Source organism: Lepus europaeus, chromosome 6, assembly GCF_033115175.1.
Source record: "Lepus europaeus isolate LE1 chromosome 6, mLepTim1.pri, whole genome shotgun sequence".
Lineage (NCBI taxonomy): Eukaryota > Metazoa > Chordata > Mammalia > Lagomorpha > Leporidae > Lepus > Lepus europaeus.
The window spans coordinates 113,260,505-113,281,226 of NC_084832.1; the positions used below are offsets into that span (position 1 = coordinate 113,260,505).

The 20,722-nt window shown below is 39.5% G+C and overlaps 1 protein-coding gene across 1 annotated transcript in view; it reads left to right on the forward strand.

Moving 5' to 3' along the window:
* SLCO1C1 (solute carrier organic anion transporter family member 1C1) overlaps positions 1-20,502 on the forward strand; it is a 51,125-nt gene extending 30,623 nt beyond the window's left edge. Inside the window, exons 12-17 of the mRNA XM_062195517.1 lie at positions 2,790-2,985; positions 8,558-8,723; positions 11,933-12,117; positions 12,732-12,796; positions 17,881-17,998; positions 19,464-20,502. Of these exons, the coding sequence (XP_062051501.1) occupies positions 2,790-2,985; positions 8,558-8,723; positions 11,933-12,117; positions 12,732-12,796; positions 17,881-17,998; positions 19,464-19,686 (953 nt within the window). The 3' untranslated portion in view covers positions 19,687-20,502. The remainder of the gene's footprint in view (positions 1-2,789; positions 2,986-8,557; positions 8,724-11,932; positions 12,118-12,731; positions 12,797-17,880; positions 17,999-19,463) is intronic.
* Positions 20,503-20,722: the final 220 nt, after the last annotated feature.

Below are 20,722 nucleotides of genomic sequence, written 5' to 3' on the forward strand. Positions count from 1 at the left end.
ATCATAGCAGGTTTCCTAATTGTATTATAATGTGCTCTAGAACTTTCTGAAGTGAAAATTAAGACTGTAAGATCTTAATTTGTGAGAAAGAAAGTTATGGTTATTATGCCCAGGATGCATGATAAATTTTACATTGTTGTCTACATTCAGTTGGCTATGAGTGTTGAAAGTACCAGATATTTTTTCTTTCATTTCTCTGTAAAATTTATATCTTAATATTTATTTCTTTAAACATACGAGATATATTATGAATTATATTGCAGTAATATCTCACACAGGGAGAAGCCCTGGAATATCCCAAAGTATTTATTATTATTATTATTATTCATTGTTATTTCATCCTAAAGTATTTGTACAGCTATCACAGTTTTCACTTTACATGGTAATAGCACTGACCATCTCAAAATATATTACACAACCCTCATAAATCAGTAACAAGTATCAGGGCCTCTAACCTCAGCAAGTGTGATGAAGCAATAGTGATTATTAACAATAATTAATAAAGATATAGTAAAAAATTAGCTTTTACATCTCTCCTAGCTTATTGGTGTTGGAGTGAATATGCATATTAAACAAAAAAGGACACTGGTGCCACATTACCACCTTGACAACATGATTATTGGTTTAATATTATAGGAAAGGGGACAAGATTTAGAGACATTCAACCTGCAGTTACAAAGCTATGAGGTGGTGCAACTGAGATCCAATCCCAAGCTTGGGTCTGTAGAACCCAAGCTCTCAACCACTCCATGGATCTTTTACTAGCGTTGCTGGGTTTTATTCACTTTCATTTGATTACTGGTGAGACTGCATATCTGTGTATCTAATTACCCTGCTCTTGTACATTTATCAAAAGCACTATTTCTGAAGCCCCTTGGAAGAGAAGCAATATAATATAGTGACAGTAGCCTGGGACTTGACATTAGACTTGGCTTCAAATAGTAACCATGACCATGAACACATTGCTCTCTGAGGCAGGGATAGTAACATGCCTGTTTTGAGATCATGGCCAGTAAGTGTTTCAGACACTTACCTGAGGACTCGTATATTATAAACAAAGAAAAATATAGGTGAGTATTGTTGATAGGAAGTATAAGGATGCTTCAGAGAGTTCATGGAAAATAGAAATAAAAGATAACATTTTGTGTGAAATAATTTTGAAATCCACACATTAGGTTTTTTTTTTTCATACATACTAAACATTTTCTGTGGATGCTTTGAAGACCATTCATATAACGGGCTAAGAGACTGGAATAAGAAAAACAAATTTTGTTTGGGCAAGAAAATAGAAACTGCCTGCCAATGCCAGCATCACATATGGTGTCTGGTTGAGTCCCAGCTGCTCCACATCGATCCTGCTTCCTGTGAATGCGCCTGGGAAAGCAGTGAAAAGTGGCCCAAGACCTTGGACCCTTCCCACCCATATGGGAGACTAGGATAGAGTTCCTGGCTCTTGGCTTTGGCCCAGCATACCCCTGCCCAATGCAACCATTTGGGGAATGGACCACTATATGGAAGATCTCTCTCTCTCTCTCCCTCTCTGTCTCCTTCTCTCTCTGACACTCTGCCTTTCAAATAAATTTTTAAAAATCTTAAGAAAAAGAAAACCAAGATTTTTTTATTCCATGTATCCCACTTGCTGATTATTTTTAACAAAATCCTCTCTCTTATTTTTAAAGATTTATCTAACTTAAAGCCAGAGAGACAGAGACTGGGAGAAACAGAAAGAGATCTTCCATCTATCTGTTCTCTCCACAAGTGGCTTCAACAGCCATGTCTGGGCCAGGCTAAAGCCAGAAACCCTGAAGTCCATCTGGGTCTCCTACATAGGTGGCAGGGGCCCAAGAACTTGATCCATAATTTGCTGCTTTCCCAGGTGCATTATCAGGAAGCTAGTTTGAAAGCAGAGCATCTGGAATTAGAATTGGCATGTCATTATGGGATGCCAACACCTCAAACAGCAGCTTAACCAGCTGTACAAGAACACCAGCCCCTTTACCACACAATCTTTAGAAACATTAACAGACACTTAGTTGCCAGGTACCTTTTAATCCAAGAATTAGACAAGAAACACGTCAGTCCATTGCTTTTTTCATTGCTTTTTTCAGTGTTTATTGTTTTTTTTTTTAAAAATATATGTATTTATTTACTTGAAAGGCAGAGTTACAGAGAGACAGAGGCAGAGAGAGAGGTCTTCCATCCACTGGTCACTCTCCACATGGGTGCAACGGCTGGAGCTTGTGCCGATCCAAAGCCAGGATCCAGGAGCTCTTCCTGGTCTGCCATGCAGGTGCAGGGACCCAAGGACTTGGGCCATCTTCTGCTACTTTCCCAGGCCATAGCAGAGAGCAAGATCAGAAGTGGAGCAGCTGGGACTCAAACTGGTGCCCATATGGGATGCCAGCACTGCAGGTGGCAGCTTTACCCTCTATACCACAGCGCTGGCCCCCAGTATTTATTGCTTTAACAACTCATGCTAGACATGGTGTTGGGCGTATGCAGTTACGCAATCATTCATAGCCTCTCATCAAACTTCCTGATATATATATACATACACACACACACACACAGATATATATATGTCATTAGATAACAGTGACTCAATATCTCTAATTTTAAAAGGCAGAATTTTCTAATTATATATCAGATACTATTGTATATAATTATATTGTATATTGTATAATTAGATACTATTGTATAGTTTTATATAACCTCTTAGAAAGTTTGTTTGACCACACTTAGATTTGTTTTAGAAATTTATCAAATGATATATTTTTCTTATTCCTCAGGGCTTATCAACATACCAGCAGTAGCCCTTGGAGTATTCTCTGGGGGAATAGTAATGAAAAAATTCAAAATCAGTGTGTGTGGAGCTGCAAAACTCTACTTGGGATCAGCGGTCTTTGGTTACCTCCTGTTCCTTTCCCTGTTTGCACTAGGCTGTGAAAACTTGGATGTGGCAGGACTGACAGTCTCCTACCAAGGGTACGTTCCCTTATTAAATGGTTTCAAGGGATTGGTAATTTGTCCAATTACTAATATAGTTTTAAAATAAGATAATGGAATTTTTTAACATCATAATTATGAGATGAAAGTTAATGTTTTATTATGAAATAGCTGGCAATACTTCTAAGTCAGAATCTGTTACTGTCATCTCATTTGAATTTGAATATCTTAGAGAAATACAAAAAGAATCCTAACTTACATTTTATGCTAGATAAAATGATTTTTTTGAGAAAAAACTTGATGGGTGAAATACAGACCTTGAATTTTACCTCTGTTTATTCTTAATAAAGTGGCAGCATGTGGCTTTGTATGCTATTTTTCCATTTATTAAATTGACATGACATACCTGCCTACCACAAAATAGATGCACCATTCATGGGAAAATTTATTATTTTCCCTGGATACCTGGAATAGCAGAGTGGTCTCAAGGCCAGCCTCCATGGTTTCTGCTGCACTTCAGTCATAGGAAGTTTCAAGAGTAGGTTGTCCTTCAACCCACTGACCCCACATCTTCTGTCTTTAGCGGGGTGTCCTACAGTTGGTCCAGAGAATATGTATTGATGCCCTAAAACCTGTCTCATCCAATTTAGGCTGTGTGTTTAGATTTCTCAATTTCCAGACTCTCTGTCTTCATGCAAGCCTGGATCCTCTATGAACTATGTCATCTTTTTACACTAATGGCATTTTGCATTCTTTGCTATGCATGCATTCTTTGTTTTAAAAAAAAACCTACTGAGCCTCTTCCATGGGCTGGACAGAACCCCTGATTGCCTGAAACTCTGCCTGTGGCTCAGAGGCAGATGGTCCTGACACTAGATTCCACATCTGGCCTGCTCAGCCAGTCTCCTTGCTTTCCAGCTACCTCTGCCCTGCCATGCCTATTTATCTTGACTCCGTGTTCTCACCACCATTGCCTTCATTGATTTGGTTTCTCCAGTTGCTCAGTGGATACCAGTTAGAGTTTTCGCCTCCTAAAACGTTCAGGAAAATTAGTGACAGCAAAGTTCATAAAGTTCTGGAAGTTACACCATTAGGCTCACAAGTGTAACATTGCCTTGGTAACAGCAGTGTAGACTAAGAATATTAGTTTTAAATAGGAAATTTAAAAAGATTCTAGGGTGGATAAAAGAAGCCCTGTGCCATATTTAACTGTCCCCACAATCCTTGTAATAGAAGGACAGTAGTGGACTATTTTATATTTTGCAATTTATGAAATACCTTAACTATTATTATCTCACTTTAACCTTAAAACCTCTTTATGAATTATGTTTTGCTATCTTTAGAGGAACTGAGTTTATAAAAGTCAGTTTCCTCAGTGCTAAATATCTGGAAAAGTTCAATTGGACAGAGGCATAAGTGACTCACATAATATTCCTCTACAATATCATCCTGTTTCTAAACCAAAAGCTAACACAGAAAGAGCAACAGCAAATTTTAGAAGTTCACATTCAAGTGTACCTACCTACATAATCAAAAGATGAAAGATTCTTAAACATACAAAGTGTTCACTGGTGAGTGCTAGCTTCTTCAGAGCAGTCACCTTGGAAGGTCATAAGTGAGTAGCAGTAATGCTATCATTGTTTAAAACTTCCCATGACCCCTCTTAGGATTTGCTTTCATATTGTTCAGAATATCCTTGACAATGGCCAAGATTCAAATTCTAAGAAGAGCATTGCTTTTTGGAAAGCAACAGAAGAAATGGCAAAATTTCTTACCTCCCGGTGAAATTACTTTGAAGGAAAATCTGGTTTGGATGTAAATATTCAGATAAATTTGTTAAAATCCTTAAAATTTGGCCGGCGCCGCGGCTCACTAGGCTAATCCTCCGCCTTGCGGCGCCGGCACACCGGGTTCTAGTCCCGGTCGGGGCACCGATCCTGTCCCGGTTGCCCCTCTTCCAGGCCAGCTCTCTGCTGTGGCCAGGGAGTGCAGTGGAGGATGGCCCAAGTGCTTGGGCCCTGCACCCCATGGGAGACCAGGATAGGCACCTGGCTCCTGCCATCGGATCAGCGCGGTGCGCCGGCCGCAGCGCGCCTACCGCGGCGGCCATTGGAGGGTGAACCAACGGCAAAAGGAAGACCTTTCTCTCTGTCTCTCTCTCACTGTCCACTCTGCCTGTCAAAAAAAAAAAAAAAAAAATCCTTAAAATTAAAAAATTTAATCCACAATTCTACTCTCAACACATCCTCCATAAAACATGTAGGCAATCAATTTCTGCCCCAGATGGCAAACTAAACTTATTTCTGTAATTAAAAATTATAGTGGTTGTAAAGTACAAAATGTTCCCGTGGATTACCCATGCTGCTTTGTTCTTTGGTCCTGGACATTGAACAGGACGCTCTAGGTAGGGCAGTGGAAGGAGTCTTTCTTCTATAGTAAGGAGAATAATCCCAGTATGAGATAAGAATTTAAAATCTAGAGGCCTGGAAGCAGTCTACTTCCAAACTTTTCTCAACTAAATGCCATGAATTTGAGCAAGATACCTGCCCAGTTTGCTGATCTGCCAAATGAGAGTTTGGCCCAGATCACTCCAAAGTTCCTTCCGGTCCCTATTATTCTGTGAGATCAGCCCCACTGTGTCTGTACTGCAGCTTGATTCTTGGCTTTCAAAGGCACATTTTTATATTTTCTGGTACTATCACAAGGTCTTAGCTAACAACACTTTCAATATATTTATTTATTTATTTTAGAGTGAAGGGAATAGAGGGATGGAAGAGAAGAGGAGGGGAGTAGAGCGGAGAAGAGGCAAAGAGAGGAGAGGAGAATAGAACAGATCTTACCTTCCCTCTGCTATTTCACCCCTCAGATGGCTACAATGGCCAGCGCTAGGTCAAGCCAAAGCCAGGTGCCTGCAGCTCCATCCTGTTCGCCCATGTGGCAGGCAGGGGCCAAGTATCTGGGCTGTCCTCTGCTGCATTCCCGGGTGCATTAGCAGGGAGCTGGATTAGAAACAGCCTGGACTCAAACCACTGCTCTGATATGGGATGCCAGCTTCCGAAGCAGCAGCTTTATTGGCTATGCCACACCACTGGATCTGCAATGAATACTTTATGGGAGAGAATAGGATTCTGTTTGCCTATAGGACTTTTCAAGATGGTTAAATACCCTTTGGCTCTGTTTTGAGACATTTTAGAGGTCTTCTATTTCTACTTTCAAGGTGAAAAACCATAGCTGTTCCGCCAGATGGTACATTTTGTCAATTAAGAAATTACAGTGGACCGGTGCCGTGGCTCACTTGGTTAATCCTCCACCTGCGGCGCCAGTATCCCATATGGGCATCGGGTTCTAATCCCCGTTGCTCCTCTTCCAGTTCAGCTCTCTGCTGTGGCATGGGAAGGCAATGGAGGATGGCCCAAGTGCTTGTGCCCCTGTACCCGCATGGGAGACCAGGAGGGGGCGCCTGGCTCCTGGCTTCGGATTGGCGCAGTGCTCTGGCCTTAGCAGCCACTTGGAGGGTGAACCAACAGAAGGAAGACCTTTCTCTCTGTCTCTCTCTCTCTCACTATCTTAACTCTGTCAAATACATTTTAAAAAAATTATAGTTAGAATCATCATAGAAAATACCTCTCATGGGCAGGGGCCAAAATGACTGGTTGTTTCTGCAAAAATTAAGTAGCATTTTTCTTTAATTTATTGACCTGTTTGATATCCTACTGTTGTGCCAGGGATTATTCTTGGTACTAGAGATTCAGGAGTGAATAAAAGAGTTCCTGCCCTCTACTGGGTATGCATGCCAGTGTGTTTTTGTTTGTGTTATGTCCCTCAAATGTCTTTGGGAAAACAATAAGAGTGGATAACAACCAAATACATAAATTCAAAATGGGAACAGAAAGAGTGAATTATGAAGGGCATTCAGTGGATGTAATATCTGAAGCATATAAAAGTGGCATACCCTTGTGTACTCTTTCAAGAGATTAGAGGGGTTTGAATAATGGTGAAGGATCACAGTAGAAGAACTGGGGCTGGTGTTGTAGTGCAGTGTGTTAAGCTGCTTTCTCTGACGCCAGCATCCCATATGAGCCGCAGTTCTGTTCCTGGCTGCTCCACTTCAGATTCAGCTCTTTGCTAATGTATCTAGGAAGGCATCCAATGATGACCCACGTAATTGGGCCCCTGCCACCTGTAGGGGAGACAAAGATGGAGTTTCAGAATCCTGACTTTGACCTGGCCCAGTCCTGGCCATTGTAACCATTTGGGGAGGGAACCAGAGGATGGAATGTGCTTGCACGCACCTGCTCGCTCGCTCACACACTCTCTCTCTCTTTCTCTCTAACTCTTTCAAATAAATAAGTAGTCTTAGAAAAGAAGGATTAGGCAATTCATGTGAGAGAAAGAAGTAAAGGAGAGGGAATTCTAGCAAAAAATGATGATAAGACAGAATGAAAGAAAACAAAAAAAAATGGAGTAAAACCAATCAAAATTATATAAAATAACTGTCTAAACAAAATCAACTGCTTGAGTGCCCCATATTTTTAAATATCTTCCATACTCCCAAAGCTAGTGTTTAGTAGGTGTCCAATAAACTTTTATAAATAAATGAGTTAATAGGTCATTGACATAGTATGTGGAATCAAGAAAGGATGGTATAAGATATGGAAGAGCTGTCTACAGTGGGAGGATATATGGGAGAAATGATGGATGCTCTGGGTTGTTTTTATAGGTAAGACATATACAAGTAGGATATGTTCATGTTTGTAGGGGCTACTTCCTGGCTACTTTTTCTGCCACATTGTTTGCAATATACATTCTACTTATGCTGAGACCACAAATCTGAAAGAAATTTACACACACACACACACACACTCATCATCTGCAAGCCGTTTGGACTAATGTCAGCAATTGCTATGAAAATTCACTTGATTTATCTACCTTGTTTTGTGTGTTCACACAGCATTGTGTAGGATTATTTTAGAAAATCATAGGAACAGTACTGTTTTTAGTAAAATCCCTGAGCTAAGAACTGGACATGGTGTAAATTTGTAAACTTTTTAAGATAACCTTCAAGAGAACATTGGGGCCAGCGCCGTGGCTCAATAGGCTAATCCTCCACCTTGCGGCACCAGCACACCAGGTTCTAGTCCTGGACAAGGCACCGGATTCTGTCCAGGTTGCCCCCCTTCCAGGCCAGCTCTCTGCTGTGGCCCGGGAGTGCAGTGGAGGATGGCCCAATGCTTGGGCCCTGCACCCCATGGGAGACCAGGAGAAGCACCTGGCTCCTGCCTTCGGATCAGCGCGGTGTGCCGGCCGTGGCGGCCATTGGAAGGTGAACCAATGGCAAAAGGAAGACCTTTCTCTCTGTCTCTCTCTCTCACTGTCCACTCTGCTGTCAAAAATTTAATATATATATATATATATATATATGTATAAAAGAGAGAACATTGGTTAATAGTGGATCACTGTAATGGTCTGAAACTGTCATTTCTGAAGACAGTTGTGTTCCCTAAAGGCATGCTTTTTACAGTATAATATCACACAAGAACATTGATTTTTGAAAATATTGGGGTGCCACCTACTAAGAGATAATATTGTATACTGTCATATTTCTTTTCAGAACCAAACCTGTCTCTTATCATGAACGAGCTCTCTTTTCAGATTGCAACGCAAGATGCAAATGTTCAGAGACAAAATGGGAACCCATGTGTGGTGAGAATGGAATCACATATGCATCACCTTGTCTTGCTGGCTGCCAAACCTCCAATAGGAGCGGAAATAATATCGTAAGAAAGCTCCTCTGAACTGTGTGACCAAGGGATCGTGACAATGTAAAAACTATACAACTCCATGGGGACTCAGCTCTGTCACCCACTTGTAGGAGCCCTGGCTCTTACCTTTCCCTTCTCATTTTGTGACAAGGAAACAGGAAAGCTATAACTGTTTATTAATGCAACTAGAGTTGTTGAGAGAATTAGGTAAGAATTAGAATCATGAAACAGGGTGCAGCTCCTTTTGTAACTTTGTTTCTGTTTCTCTCATTTTGCTTATAAGGAGTATTAGCCTGGATAAGAAAGTCCCAGGCAGACGATCATAAGCTAAGACCTGCCTTGGAGGCAGGGGGCTAGCGCTGTGGCATAGCAGGTAAAGCTGCTGCCTGCTGTGCCTGCATCCCATATGGGCACCGGTTCAAGTCCTGGCTGCTCCACTTCCAATCCAGCTCTCTGCTGTAGCCTGGGAAAGCAGTAGAAGCTGTCCCAAGCTCTTGTACCCCTATACCAACATGGGAGACCTGGAGGAAGCTTCTGGCTTACAGCCATTTGGGGAGTGAACTATCAGATGGAAGACTTCTCTGTCTCTCTCTCTCTCTCTGTCTCTGTCTCTCTACACCTCTACCTCCCTGTAACTCTGACTTTCAAATAAATAAATGAATCTTAAAAAAAGTCTGCCTTGGGATCCATGTCGTCTGATCCCAAGACCAATGGTCCTAGGAGGTTTTAGGGACAGGACAATTAGAGGATGGTATTAGAAATTCTAAACACAGAGGTCTGTACTCCTCTAATTATGAGGAGGTTGCTGGTCCTGAGATAGCTTTGCTGGGGTAATCAAGCCAATTGGTTGGATAATATGAGTAGGTGGGCTGGAATCAAGGGGTGGGAAATGTGGTTGGAAATACAGGAAGGAAGTTGTGTTTGTTGGTCCTGGCTGATATAAATAGTATGCCATGTACTGGGTGGTTTGCAGATGACTGTCTTATTGTGTATTTACATGGCAGACAGCACAGATGGGGAGAGAGCTCTCATGGTTTTATATATATTTATATATATAAATGGAACTAATCCCATTCATGAGGGCTACATCATCATGGCCTAATTAGTTCCCAAAGGCACTACCTCCAAATACCTTTCACTTGGTATTTGGGTTTTAACATACACTTTTGGTACAAGCATTTGGTATACAACTGAAGGCAATTCAGAATGACATGATATACTTCAAATCATTAACAGATTCGTTTTCCTAATGACACCCTTGCATTCCTATCCCAGATATAGACTCAGGCTTGCTGTGTCATACTGCTTTTTGTTTACAGCTGGTAAAATTTGTTTTTGTCCGAGGTACTGTAAGGATGAAAATTAGGACACACACGTATTTACATAAGCTTAATAATTAAATATGAGGGCTTAGGCAAACATATCAGCAGTTAGAGAGTAACGTCTGTTTATGATTATTTTGATGTCTTAGAGTAGAAAGGATTGGTCTTCAGCATTAGCAAGTAAGATTACCTGTTCATCTGGAAGCTTCGTTTTCCCCATCCCCCTTTTTATTCCTTTCTTCTGTTTTTCCATTATGTTGCTATTCTTTTTCCTAACAACTGTGACCGTTGTTCTTTTTCTAATAGTTTATTTATGTATTGATTTTAAAGGCAGAGTAACATAGACAGAAAGGGTGGGAGGGAGGGGAGAGAGGGGGATCTTCTATTTGCTGGTTCACTCCTTAAATGCGAGCAACAGCCAGGCCTTTGCCAGGCCAAATCCTGGAGACAAGAACTCCATCTGGAACTCCCATGTAAGTGGCCAGAATTCAGTTACTTGAGCCATGACCTGCTGTCTTCCATGGTGTGCATTAGCAGAGAGTAGGACTGGAAATAGGCAGGACTCAGTCCTAGACACTATGATACAGGATGTGGGTATACCTAGTAGTGGCTTAAACCACTGCCCAACAATGCCACCAACAGTTTTTCTTAACTAGAGCAACCATTTGTTGGAGACATTATGTAAACAGGGACTAACATGCTTTAAAAGCAAAATTACATTTAAAACCAATGATTCTCAAGTAATAGTATTTTATCTATTTTACAAATGCAAGAACTAAGACACTGAGATACAAAGGACTTGCCTATCATACACACAACCACACACACACAGACACACACACTGGCAAGGATCAAGTTTCAAAAGATTTCTGATATGCTTTTAAAAGTCTATATTGCTATTCTCCCTAGAAAACAAAATGCCAGATTTATTTATTCTCTAAAAGTTAACAAACTCTTCTGTGATGAAAATTACAACTCACTATATGTATACATTCACAAATGAAATTCACAGAAATAAACTAAGGAATTATAAAAGTTGTCTTTTGTCAAGATTTAGCTGAGTTTTATGCATCATAATTTTTTCCTAGGTGCCTGTGTATTTAACAAATTTTTGTTTATTGCCTAAAATGAGGGCCTATTTTGCACCCTGAATATCAAATGATGACAAAGCAAGAAGTGTATGTATTTGTGGAGATTACATTCTAATATGGAAATACAATTTTTAAATGAGTGGACAATTTTATGACATTCTGATAGGTAGTAATAAGCATGGTGGAAACAATGACTTAGGACGAATGGGAGGACAGAGAGGGTGTCATTTTGACTGAGTGGTCATAGGAAGTCTAGTGAAATCTCTGTGTTAACTCCGAAGGGAAGGTCTCAGCCATGCAGCTATCAAAGAGAAGAGAAAGCAGCAGGCTCATGTTCCACAGACACACTTGCCATGTTGGATGGGACTGTTGAGGATGAGGTAGTGATGCAGTCTGATCATCATTTTGGGTCACTTTGGTTGCTGTGTGAAAAACAAGCTATTGCTGAATAAGAGCAGAAACAAGATGAGCTTGAAAAGATCATTGCGATAAGCAAGGGTAGAAATAATGATGATGTAGGCTTGCAAGCTGAGGTGAAGGAGGAGAGGTACGGCTGGGTTTGCTAAGACCTGGTGGGATATTATTCTGTAGGATTAGTAGTTTGTAGACCTTCCTTCTGCTGTCTGGATAAGGAAATACTGTATCTCTATAGATTTCACTATGTCCAATGTACTCTGATACAGGACAATCAAATAATATTTCCCCATTCTTTTTCTCATGCATGCATATTATACCATACAGTTTTAAATATTCATCTTTAATCTTATTTAAATGTCACCTTAATATTAGTGTTTTCTCTGTTGTGCTACAGATATTTTATAACTGCACCTGTGTGGAAATTGCAACCTCTAAATCAGGAGATTCCTCCGGCGTGGTGGGGAGATGTCAGAAAGACAATGGATGTCCCAGAATGTTTCTGTATTTTCTTGTAATTTCAGTGATCACATCTTATACTTTATCACTAGGTGGCATACCTGGATACATATTACTTCTGAGGTAAATGCTCATTTTTCTCACCTCAATTTTAATATGTCAGAATATATTCATCTAGAACACTGATTCAAAACCATTTTCTGTACAGTCATTAGATTCTTCATGGCCTTTTCAGATAACTTGTTATATAGATATAGATATAGATATATCCCATTTTCATTTTTATGCAGAAGTATAGCTAAATAGATATTTTCCTAGTGAAAAATGTTTGTAAAACATTGCTCTAGAGAACAATATACTGTCTACATCACTGTAGTCATTTAATAAATAAAATATGCTACTTTAATGCTGGTGATCATACTGACTAGTATGGATAAAATGAGTTTGAGATGAAATATGATTTCACCAGATCATCTTATACCACTATGTTGTGCATTTAGTATTTTTATATATAGATTATTTCTTCTACAGCTATTAACTATAAACTCACTGAAGCAGTGCATATAATGGGATTTTTTTTTCACATTATGCCTTCCTATGATAGCCCACCAGTGGTTTTTCTGCAAATGCCTCCTGAGTTCTAACATGATTCATGTGTGTTAAGCAGATTGTCACTAAGATTTCCAGTTACTATAATGGATTTTTTGTAATAGTACTTGTGCTGTTTTTTTTTTTAGGTGCATTAAGCCACAACTTAAGTCTTTTGCCCTGGGTATCTACACCTTAGCTGTAAGAGTTCTTGGTAAGTATGATCTATTCTGTGATTTTTAGTAGCTATCAGAAGTGTATTTGGGAGATTTTCTGAATGTCTTTACAGAATTACCACATACAACTAAATGATGAAAGTAAAGTCCCTAATTTGTTTTCTTCTTTTCCTTATTTTGTCTCTCTTTTCCTTGTCTCTTCCATTCCTTTGGTCCAGATATATTTATTGAATGCTTGTGCTCTGTCGTGAGACCAGTCTCAATTTTTACTTAACAGTCTTTTCCAGTACTAGGCTATTTTTAGAACATTCATTGCTCTAATGGGGAAGCCCTCAAAGAAGAAACCATAATTCATCAGTAAGAAAGGCTGAAGCTTCAGTGTATGTTTTTTTTTAATTATTAAAACGGAAAGAATCCTTTGAGCTAATCTCAGTGCCCAAACATAGGATATATCATTAAGTAGAAAAATAACATCATTCAAATAATAAAACTAAATGTATTTAAGGATGTAATTCTTTCAATCATAATTGAAATGTTTATTCTGACTACCAAGTTTTTCAATATGCATTGATTAAAACCTGTAGTAAGGGGTTGGCACTATGGCATAGTAAGTTAAGCCTTTTCTGGTGTTGCCAGCATCCCATATGGGCACCATTTCGAATCCTGGCTGCTCCTCTTCTGATCCAGCTCTTTGCTAATGGCCTAGAAAAGCAGTAGAAGATGGCCCAAGTGCTTTAGCACCTGTACCCTCATGAGAGACCTGAAAGAAAATCCTGGCCATCACAGCCATTTGGGGAGTGAACCAGTGAATGGAAGACCATTCTCTCTGTCTCCCATTCTCTCTATAACTCTGCCTTTCAAGTGAATAAACAAACTTTTTAAAAAGAAAAAAAAATCTGTAGAAAACAGTGAGACAGGTGAAGTTTCTGTCCTTAACGAGTTTGTAGTCTAAACAACAAAATTCAATAATTGTACAAGTTCTCCTATGATTTGACAGAATTACCTAGGAAGAAAAATAAGAGCTTTAGAACTTTGAAATTAAGTTAAATTTACATAGTTTTTGATATACAGTGGCTACATTTGAAGATACCATATAATCTTGATAAAACTAGACAATAAACAAAGATGTGTGCCAACATGGTTGTCTGTGATTTTTGCAATATAAAAACAAAGGTTACCTATCAGGGTATCAGATTATTGAGTTAGAATAATGTTCATCACTAGAATTGGCTTCTAAATCTACTTTTCTTTTGGAATATAGATACACCCTACAAATTAAAATTGATTCCCACTAGAAGAAATTATTTATAAAGTTGATTTCATAAAAAGTAGTATGTGAAAATGGTTAGAATATCACAGTCAAAGTCAAAAAACAAATCATAAACTGAGAAACAGTTTTATGGTTTATACATGACAAGTGACTAATACCCTGTTATAAAGAAAATTCAAATTTTGAGAATAGATGATCAAGCAAACAATAAAGAAATAGTAAAATAAATATAAATGTCTCTTTATATATGAAGAGATGTTCAAACACTCTCATAGGAAGAGTAAAAAACTGCACAGATATTATTTTTCAGATGGTTAAATTACAAAACGTTTGCAATGTATGAGAAAATAGATATGTTTACACCTTGATATTGGGAAAATGATGCTCTTTCTGAAGAGTGTTGTTTGGCAATAACTAGCAAAATTATACATGGAGTTTCCTTTAGGCCTAGCATCCCCAACTCTAGAAAAGATACCAAAAATTTGCTAGCAAAAATATGAAATAAATCTCATCCTTATGAACTAGTATATCCACTATAAAATGTTTTATGATATAAAAAAACTTAGTCTAAAGTTCAACAGTGTGAGATTGGTTGAATAAGCTGTAATAAACTCACCTAATGCAGCTATACGGATGAATCAGGAAAAAATCTCTAGCTCATGTTACCAGGTGATTTCTGGGAAATAAGTTTAGGAGAAAAGAAGCAAAATGTGGAATAATGTTTATTTTGTGATAACTTTGAAATAAATGTGGAAAGTTGGGAATGCTATTCACATGTGCAAAGGAATTTGCTTTTGTCTTAAACAGAAACAATAGAAGCATAAACTTAAAACAAATTTTCCCAAAATGGTTGCTTACAAAAGAAGAGGGAAAAGAGGACAGAAATGAACTGAGATCTTCTCTTTTCCAAAACAAAAATTTATGTACGTACTTATTTGACAAGCAGAGACTTAGGTTAAGGGAAGACAGAGGGCATTCCCATCTGCTGGTTCACTCCCCCAGGGCCCATAATGGCCAGTGCTGGGTCTGGGCATCAGCCAGGAACCAGGAACTCAGTCCAGGCCTCCAGTATGCATGGCAGGAACCACATCACATGAGAGAGAGGAAGAGAGCGAGTAAGCTCTGGAAGTGAGATTTTCTGGCTGTAACTTGTCATGTAATTGGTGATTTAAAATGAGGTGCAGTTGGTGACTGACTTACTTATTTGAAAGGTAAAGACACAGAGAGACAGAGACAGAGAGAGTTCCTGTCCACTGATTGTTTCCCAAATTCCCTCAAAACCCAAACTGGGCCAGGCTGAAGTCAAGATGCTGTAACTCATTCTGAGTCTCCCACATGGGTGTCAGGGACCCATCCCACAGTGCCTTCCACCCACTGGTTCACTTCTTAAATGGCCACAACAACCAGGCTAAACCCAGGATATTTCCTTCCACTTATGTTTAGATCAAGGACCAGAGACACACATTGCATTTAGGTGATAGACTTTCTTTCTTTTTTTTTTTTTTTTTTTTTTTACAGGCAGAGTAGACAGAGAGAGAGAGAGAGAGAGAGAGAGAGGAAGGTCTTCCTTTGCCGTTGGTTCACCCTCCAATGGCCGCCGCAGCTGGCACCCTGCGGCCAGCGCACCACACTGATCCGAAGCCAGGAGCCAGGTGCTTCTCCTGGTCTCCCATGGGGTGCAGGGCCCAAGCACTTGGGCCATCCTCCACTGCACTCCCTGGCCACAGCAGAGAGCTGGCCTGGAAGGGGGGCAACCGGGACAGAATCTGGCACCCCGACCGGGACTAGAACCCACTGTGCTGGCGCCACAAGGCGGAGGATTAGCCTGTTGAGCCACGGCACCGGCCGGGGTGATAGACTTTCAAAAGCTTCATTACAAAATGGAATCAAAAGAAGAGTTTAGATGTTAAAAAAAAATTTTTTTTTTAAATCCATCCATAGGTTTTTCATAAAATGCATTTTCCATGAACTTTATGAAAACCTTTGTTTCTCTTATATCTCTTAATGTATTGGCTTCACATTCCTCTCTCCATTTTTTCCTGCCCTGTATAGCTTTCAATCTAGTAGGAAAGACAGTAAAACATGCCATTAGGGAAGAGTTTGTCATGGCTTTAAGCTAGTGTAGAAGCAGTGGCAGTAAGAGTGAGAAGATTCTGTGTTTAACATATACTTGGTAGAATTAAAATGATTCTGGGGCCGGCGCCGCGGCTCACTAGGCTAATCTTCCGCCTTGCGGCGCCGGCACACCGAGTTCTAGTCCCGGTCGGGGCACCGATCCTGTCCCGGTTGCCCCTCTTCCAGGCCAGCTCTCTGCTGTGGCCAGGGAGTGCAGTGGAGGATGGCCCAAGTCCTTGGGCCCTGCACCCCATGAGAGACCAGGATAAGCACCTGGCTCCTGCCATCGGATCAGCGCGGTGCGCCGGCCGCAGCGCGCCTACCGCAGCGGCCATTGGAGGGTGAACCAACGGCAAAAGGAAGACCTTTCTCTCTGTCTCTCTCTCACTATCCACTCTGCCTGTCAAAAATAAAAAAATAAAAATAAAAAAAAATTAAAAAAATGATTTTGGGATGGTTTAAATGTGATGCTCAGATAGAGGAGAGTGAGGAATAGGTTGAATAAGAGACAGTTCTGGGTTGAGTCCATGTCTTAGCTGTTGTGAATTGAATCGCAACCCAGATGTCCATCAACAGATGACTGGATGAAGAAATTATCATACACACACACACACACACACTTTGGAATTCTGCACAGTGGTAAAAAAAAAAAAAAATCTTGTAGTTTGCAACAAATTGGATACAACTGGAAACCATTATACTTAGTGAAATAAGCCAGTCCCAAAAAAAGACAAATACCATATATTCTCCCTGATCTGCGGTAACTAATAGAATATCTAAAAGGTAATCTATGGAAGTGAAATTGACACTTTGAGATGCAATTATTTTGAACAGCCCTTGTGTCTACTGTTGAGGAATAGTGTGTTTTTTTTCTTAATACCATTTTTTGAATTCTTTACTTTGTGTACAGTTAATCTTATGAATATAAAATTAGCATAGGCCAGCACCGTGGCTCACTAGGCTAATCCTCCACCTGCAGTGCCAGCACCCCGGGTTCTAGTCCCAATTGGGGTGCTGGATTCTGTCCCAGTTGCTCCTCTTCCAGGCCAGCTCTCTGCTGTGGCCAGGGAGTGCAGTGGAGGATGGCCCAAGTGCTTGGGCCCTGCACCCCATGGGAGACCAGGATAAGCACCTGGCTCCTGGCTTCAGATCAGCGTGGTGTGCCAGCCACAGCAGCCATTGGGGGGTGAACCAACGGCAAAGGAAGACCTTTCTCTCTGTCTCTCTCTCTCTCTCATTGTCCACTCTGCCTGTCAAAAAAAAAAAAAAATAACGTTAGCATAAAATAGATCTTTGTAGAGAATAAGAATGGGAATAGGAGAGGGAGGAAGAAGGAGGGTGGGAGAGTGGGAGGGAGTGTTGGAAAGGAAGAATCACTATGTTACTACATGTGCGTCTATGAAATGCATGAAGTTTATATACCTTAAATAAAACGTTTCTAGATTAGAGAGAGAGAGTCAGGCAGTCAGTCAGTTCTGAGGAGAAAGAAGTTGAGCTGAAGCTGAGCTTGAAGTATCTGGGAAAGTCGCTTCTTGAGGTCAACGACTGGCAGTTCCTGAATGGGTTTGGAGATCATAAGAAACGACGGGGCTAGAAGAAAGGCTTTGGAGATTTCAGCATGTTAGAGATGACCTTTCAGCTCCCGAACAGTAATTGTTGACTAAAGGTAATGGGGCACATAGTCATTCCTAACCAAAAATGTGCAGATGCTTTGGTAGCAATTTGTTTTTCTCACAGCAGGAATCCCAGCTCCAGTATACTTTGGAGTTTTGATTGACACTTCCTGCCTAAAATGGGGATTTAAAAGATGTGGAAGTAGAGGATCCTGCAGATTATATGATTCCAATTCTTTCAGGTACCATCTTAAATGCTTCCCCACAGTTCACTGCCACGTTATCCTGGTTTATGCAGTAAATGCCAGGGACAGTGCTAATTCATCTTGAAGTTTCACTGTTTGCAAAGTAAAAAATAGTCAAATCAAAAAGTATGATGTACTTTAAGAAAATTCTGTTATTTTATTGTCTAGATTTTGGACTCCACCCCCATTTCTAACCTTGAGTAATCATTTAAAAAGAAAGGTGACAGACTCCTGAATAAAGTAAAATGCTGAAAGTTTGTGCACTCATGGTAATTCGCTGTAACTCAGAAGCATTTAAATTTGGGTCACATTTTGGGTTTAATTCTGTTCTTTTTCAAACTGAGCCAAACTGTACCATTTACGTCAGATATAATCCCCCTGGGCAAGAGTTGGATTTGGCTCTAAATCTGTCCAGCTTTTATTGCCAAACTGATGTTCAATTATTCCAGTACTTGAAATGCATAAAAGTAAAATGTTTCCTCTGTGTGGCTGAGTGTGTATAGAGTAGGGAGCATGGCTTTTCCACAGCATATCATTCAGTTCAATTCATCAAACGCTGAGTCGTACAAGCAGTACTTCAATGGCTTAAAAGCAGGAAGGACTTTTTTTAAAAACTTAAAAGCTGAGCATTTTCTAGGGAAATAAACTTGGTGCTAAACCACCTTAGTTGGTTGTGAATTGGGTAGACCATCTGAAACAAGCTGGTTGTTTGATTTAATAGGCTTTGATGTTATGTGTGAAATTTATTTTGCTCTTTGAAAGGGATCTGATCTGTGAGTATAATTTGGGCTTTACTCACATTTGCTATGGCTGTATTCCCTTTAATGTAGAGACAATGAGACTCAATCAGAAACCCAGAGTGTGTTTATAAGGTGACCAGAATGAGACATTCAACCTGCTCTTTCATACCATACTTCTGACGAAGTGTAGAACTAAAAGCTTCTTATGAAAGGAATTGATTTAATCCTCTGTTTTATTGTAAATCATTCCACTTTACTGAAAGTCCCAATTTCCCTTAGCATTGCTTCATGCAATTTTTCCATAGACATTAGTTCAGGAAGTGTTTGAGAATATGATAACCACATAATTTATCATTCAAATCTAGACACTTTGGGGATTGAAAGGAGATACTAATAAAATGACAGTGAGACAGTACTAGCATAAACTGGGACTGTTCTGGGCAAAGAGGGATGGAGTTCCTTGTTCAAAGGAAATAATTTACAGAGAGGGCAGAGGTTCTTCTGTAATTAGTAGGATCTGAAAATGATTGTAGTATTAAGAAATTGTATTAACTGTCTTCAATAGCGATCAGTCTTTATAGAGAGCCCCTCAAGAGTTACCATTCTAGTCTACATTTGCATTCTTAGGGAAATTCTCAGAATGGAATTGTTACCTGCCTTCAACACTTTATTTTAAGTTGGGTAGTTTACATAATTATGACCGGTATTCTCTCTTCTTCTAGACACATATATCTGGGAGTAACCATGATACTGGGTACAGTGTCCATTTTTCTAAGCTTTGCAGTGCTTTTCATTTTAAAGAAAAAAGATGTTTCAAAACACCGAAGTGTCATAGCCAAGAGAGAAAGAACAATGGTGTCTACAAGATTCACGAAGGAAAATTCTATTCCAAGTGACCATCTGCTTCAGCCCAACTGCTGGCCAGGCAAGGAAACGCAACTCTAGGAAAATGATGGCCGGAAGCCATATTTCCTAACTTGTTGAAGTTTTGCAATATATTTTGATGAAAATGGTTTTAAAATGTGTAATATCTTTCTTCTTTCAAAAATGTCTAAATAATTCTGACTTGAGATCTTAGATAATACACTTGAAAGTAAATATAACTAAGTAGAACAAGATGTGGATGATAGAACTAATTTTAAGCCTTTTAAATTTATATACAAATTTCTTATATTATTTACTTACCCTGCTTTACTTTGCCTTGTGCCAATTGATGTATTTGTTGTATTCCTCTTAGAACAACTGTCTCTATTGTATGATGTTATGTATAAAGCAATTTACAACTGAGTTATTTGTCTAGAGTAAGAGAATATGTTTGAAAGATTAATTAACATCTCAGATTCCATTGCATTCAACCCTAATGACGATGTTAGACTTGAGTTAGAATCCGTAGATGGAGATTTCATTTTAAGCTCCTCATTTCTTTTGAAATACAATAATTAATATAGATAAATGTAGTGCCAGGTGCTATTGGGAGTTGAATTTTTTTTTCTATTCATTTATGTGTGCTATTTGTATGACACCTTTAGGGATAGGGAACTTTTTTCTTCTAGTGATCATTTGGATATTTATAAGCTCATTTGAAGACCACATAAAGTTATCAGCTTAAAAAATTAGCCTACTATGTATTTATTGAACTTTGAGTCCTGCCTGTGGTTGTGTTGGCAAGGCCAGACCAAATGATCTTGTGGCCTTATATGGCTTGTGGATTGGACATTCCCTACCTTTGCATGTGAACATGGCTGTAAGTTAATAAAATGAATTGTAACCTGTTTTATTGTCCTGCTATGAATTCATTGGATAAAAAAATATTAACTAAATACCACCCATATTATACTGTATGTAAGTAGCTCACTGCTTAGTTGCATGATATGTTCATAAAATGTGTTAAATTTCTGGTAGTCTACAGTAAATCTAGGTGTTATAACAGCAAAGAAGAGTGATGGGTGGGGTAAAGGTAAGACTGAATGTGGTGAGCTTT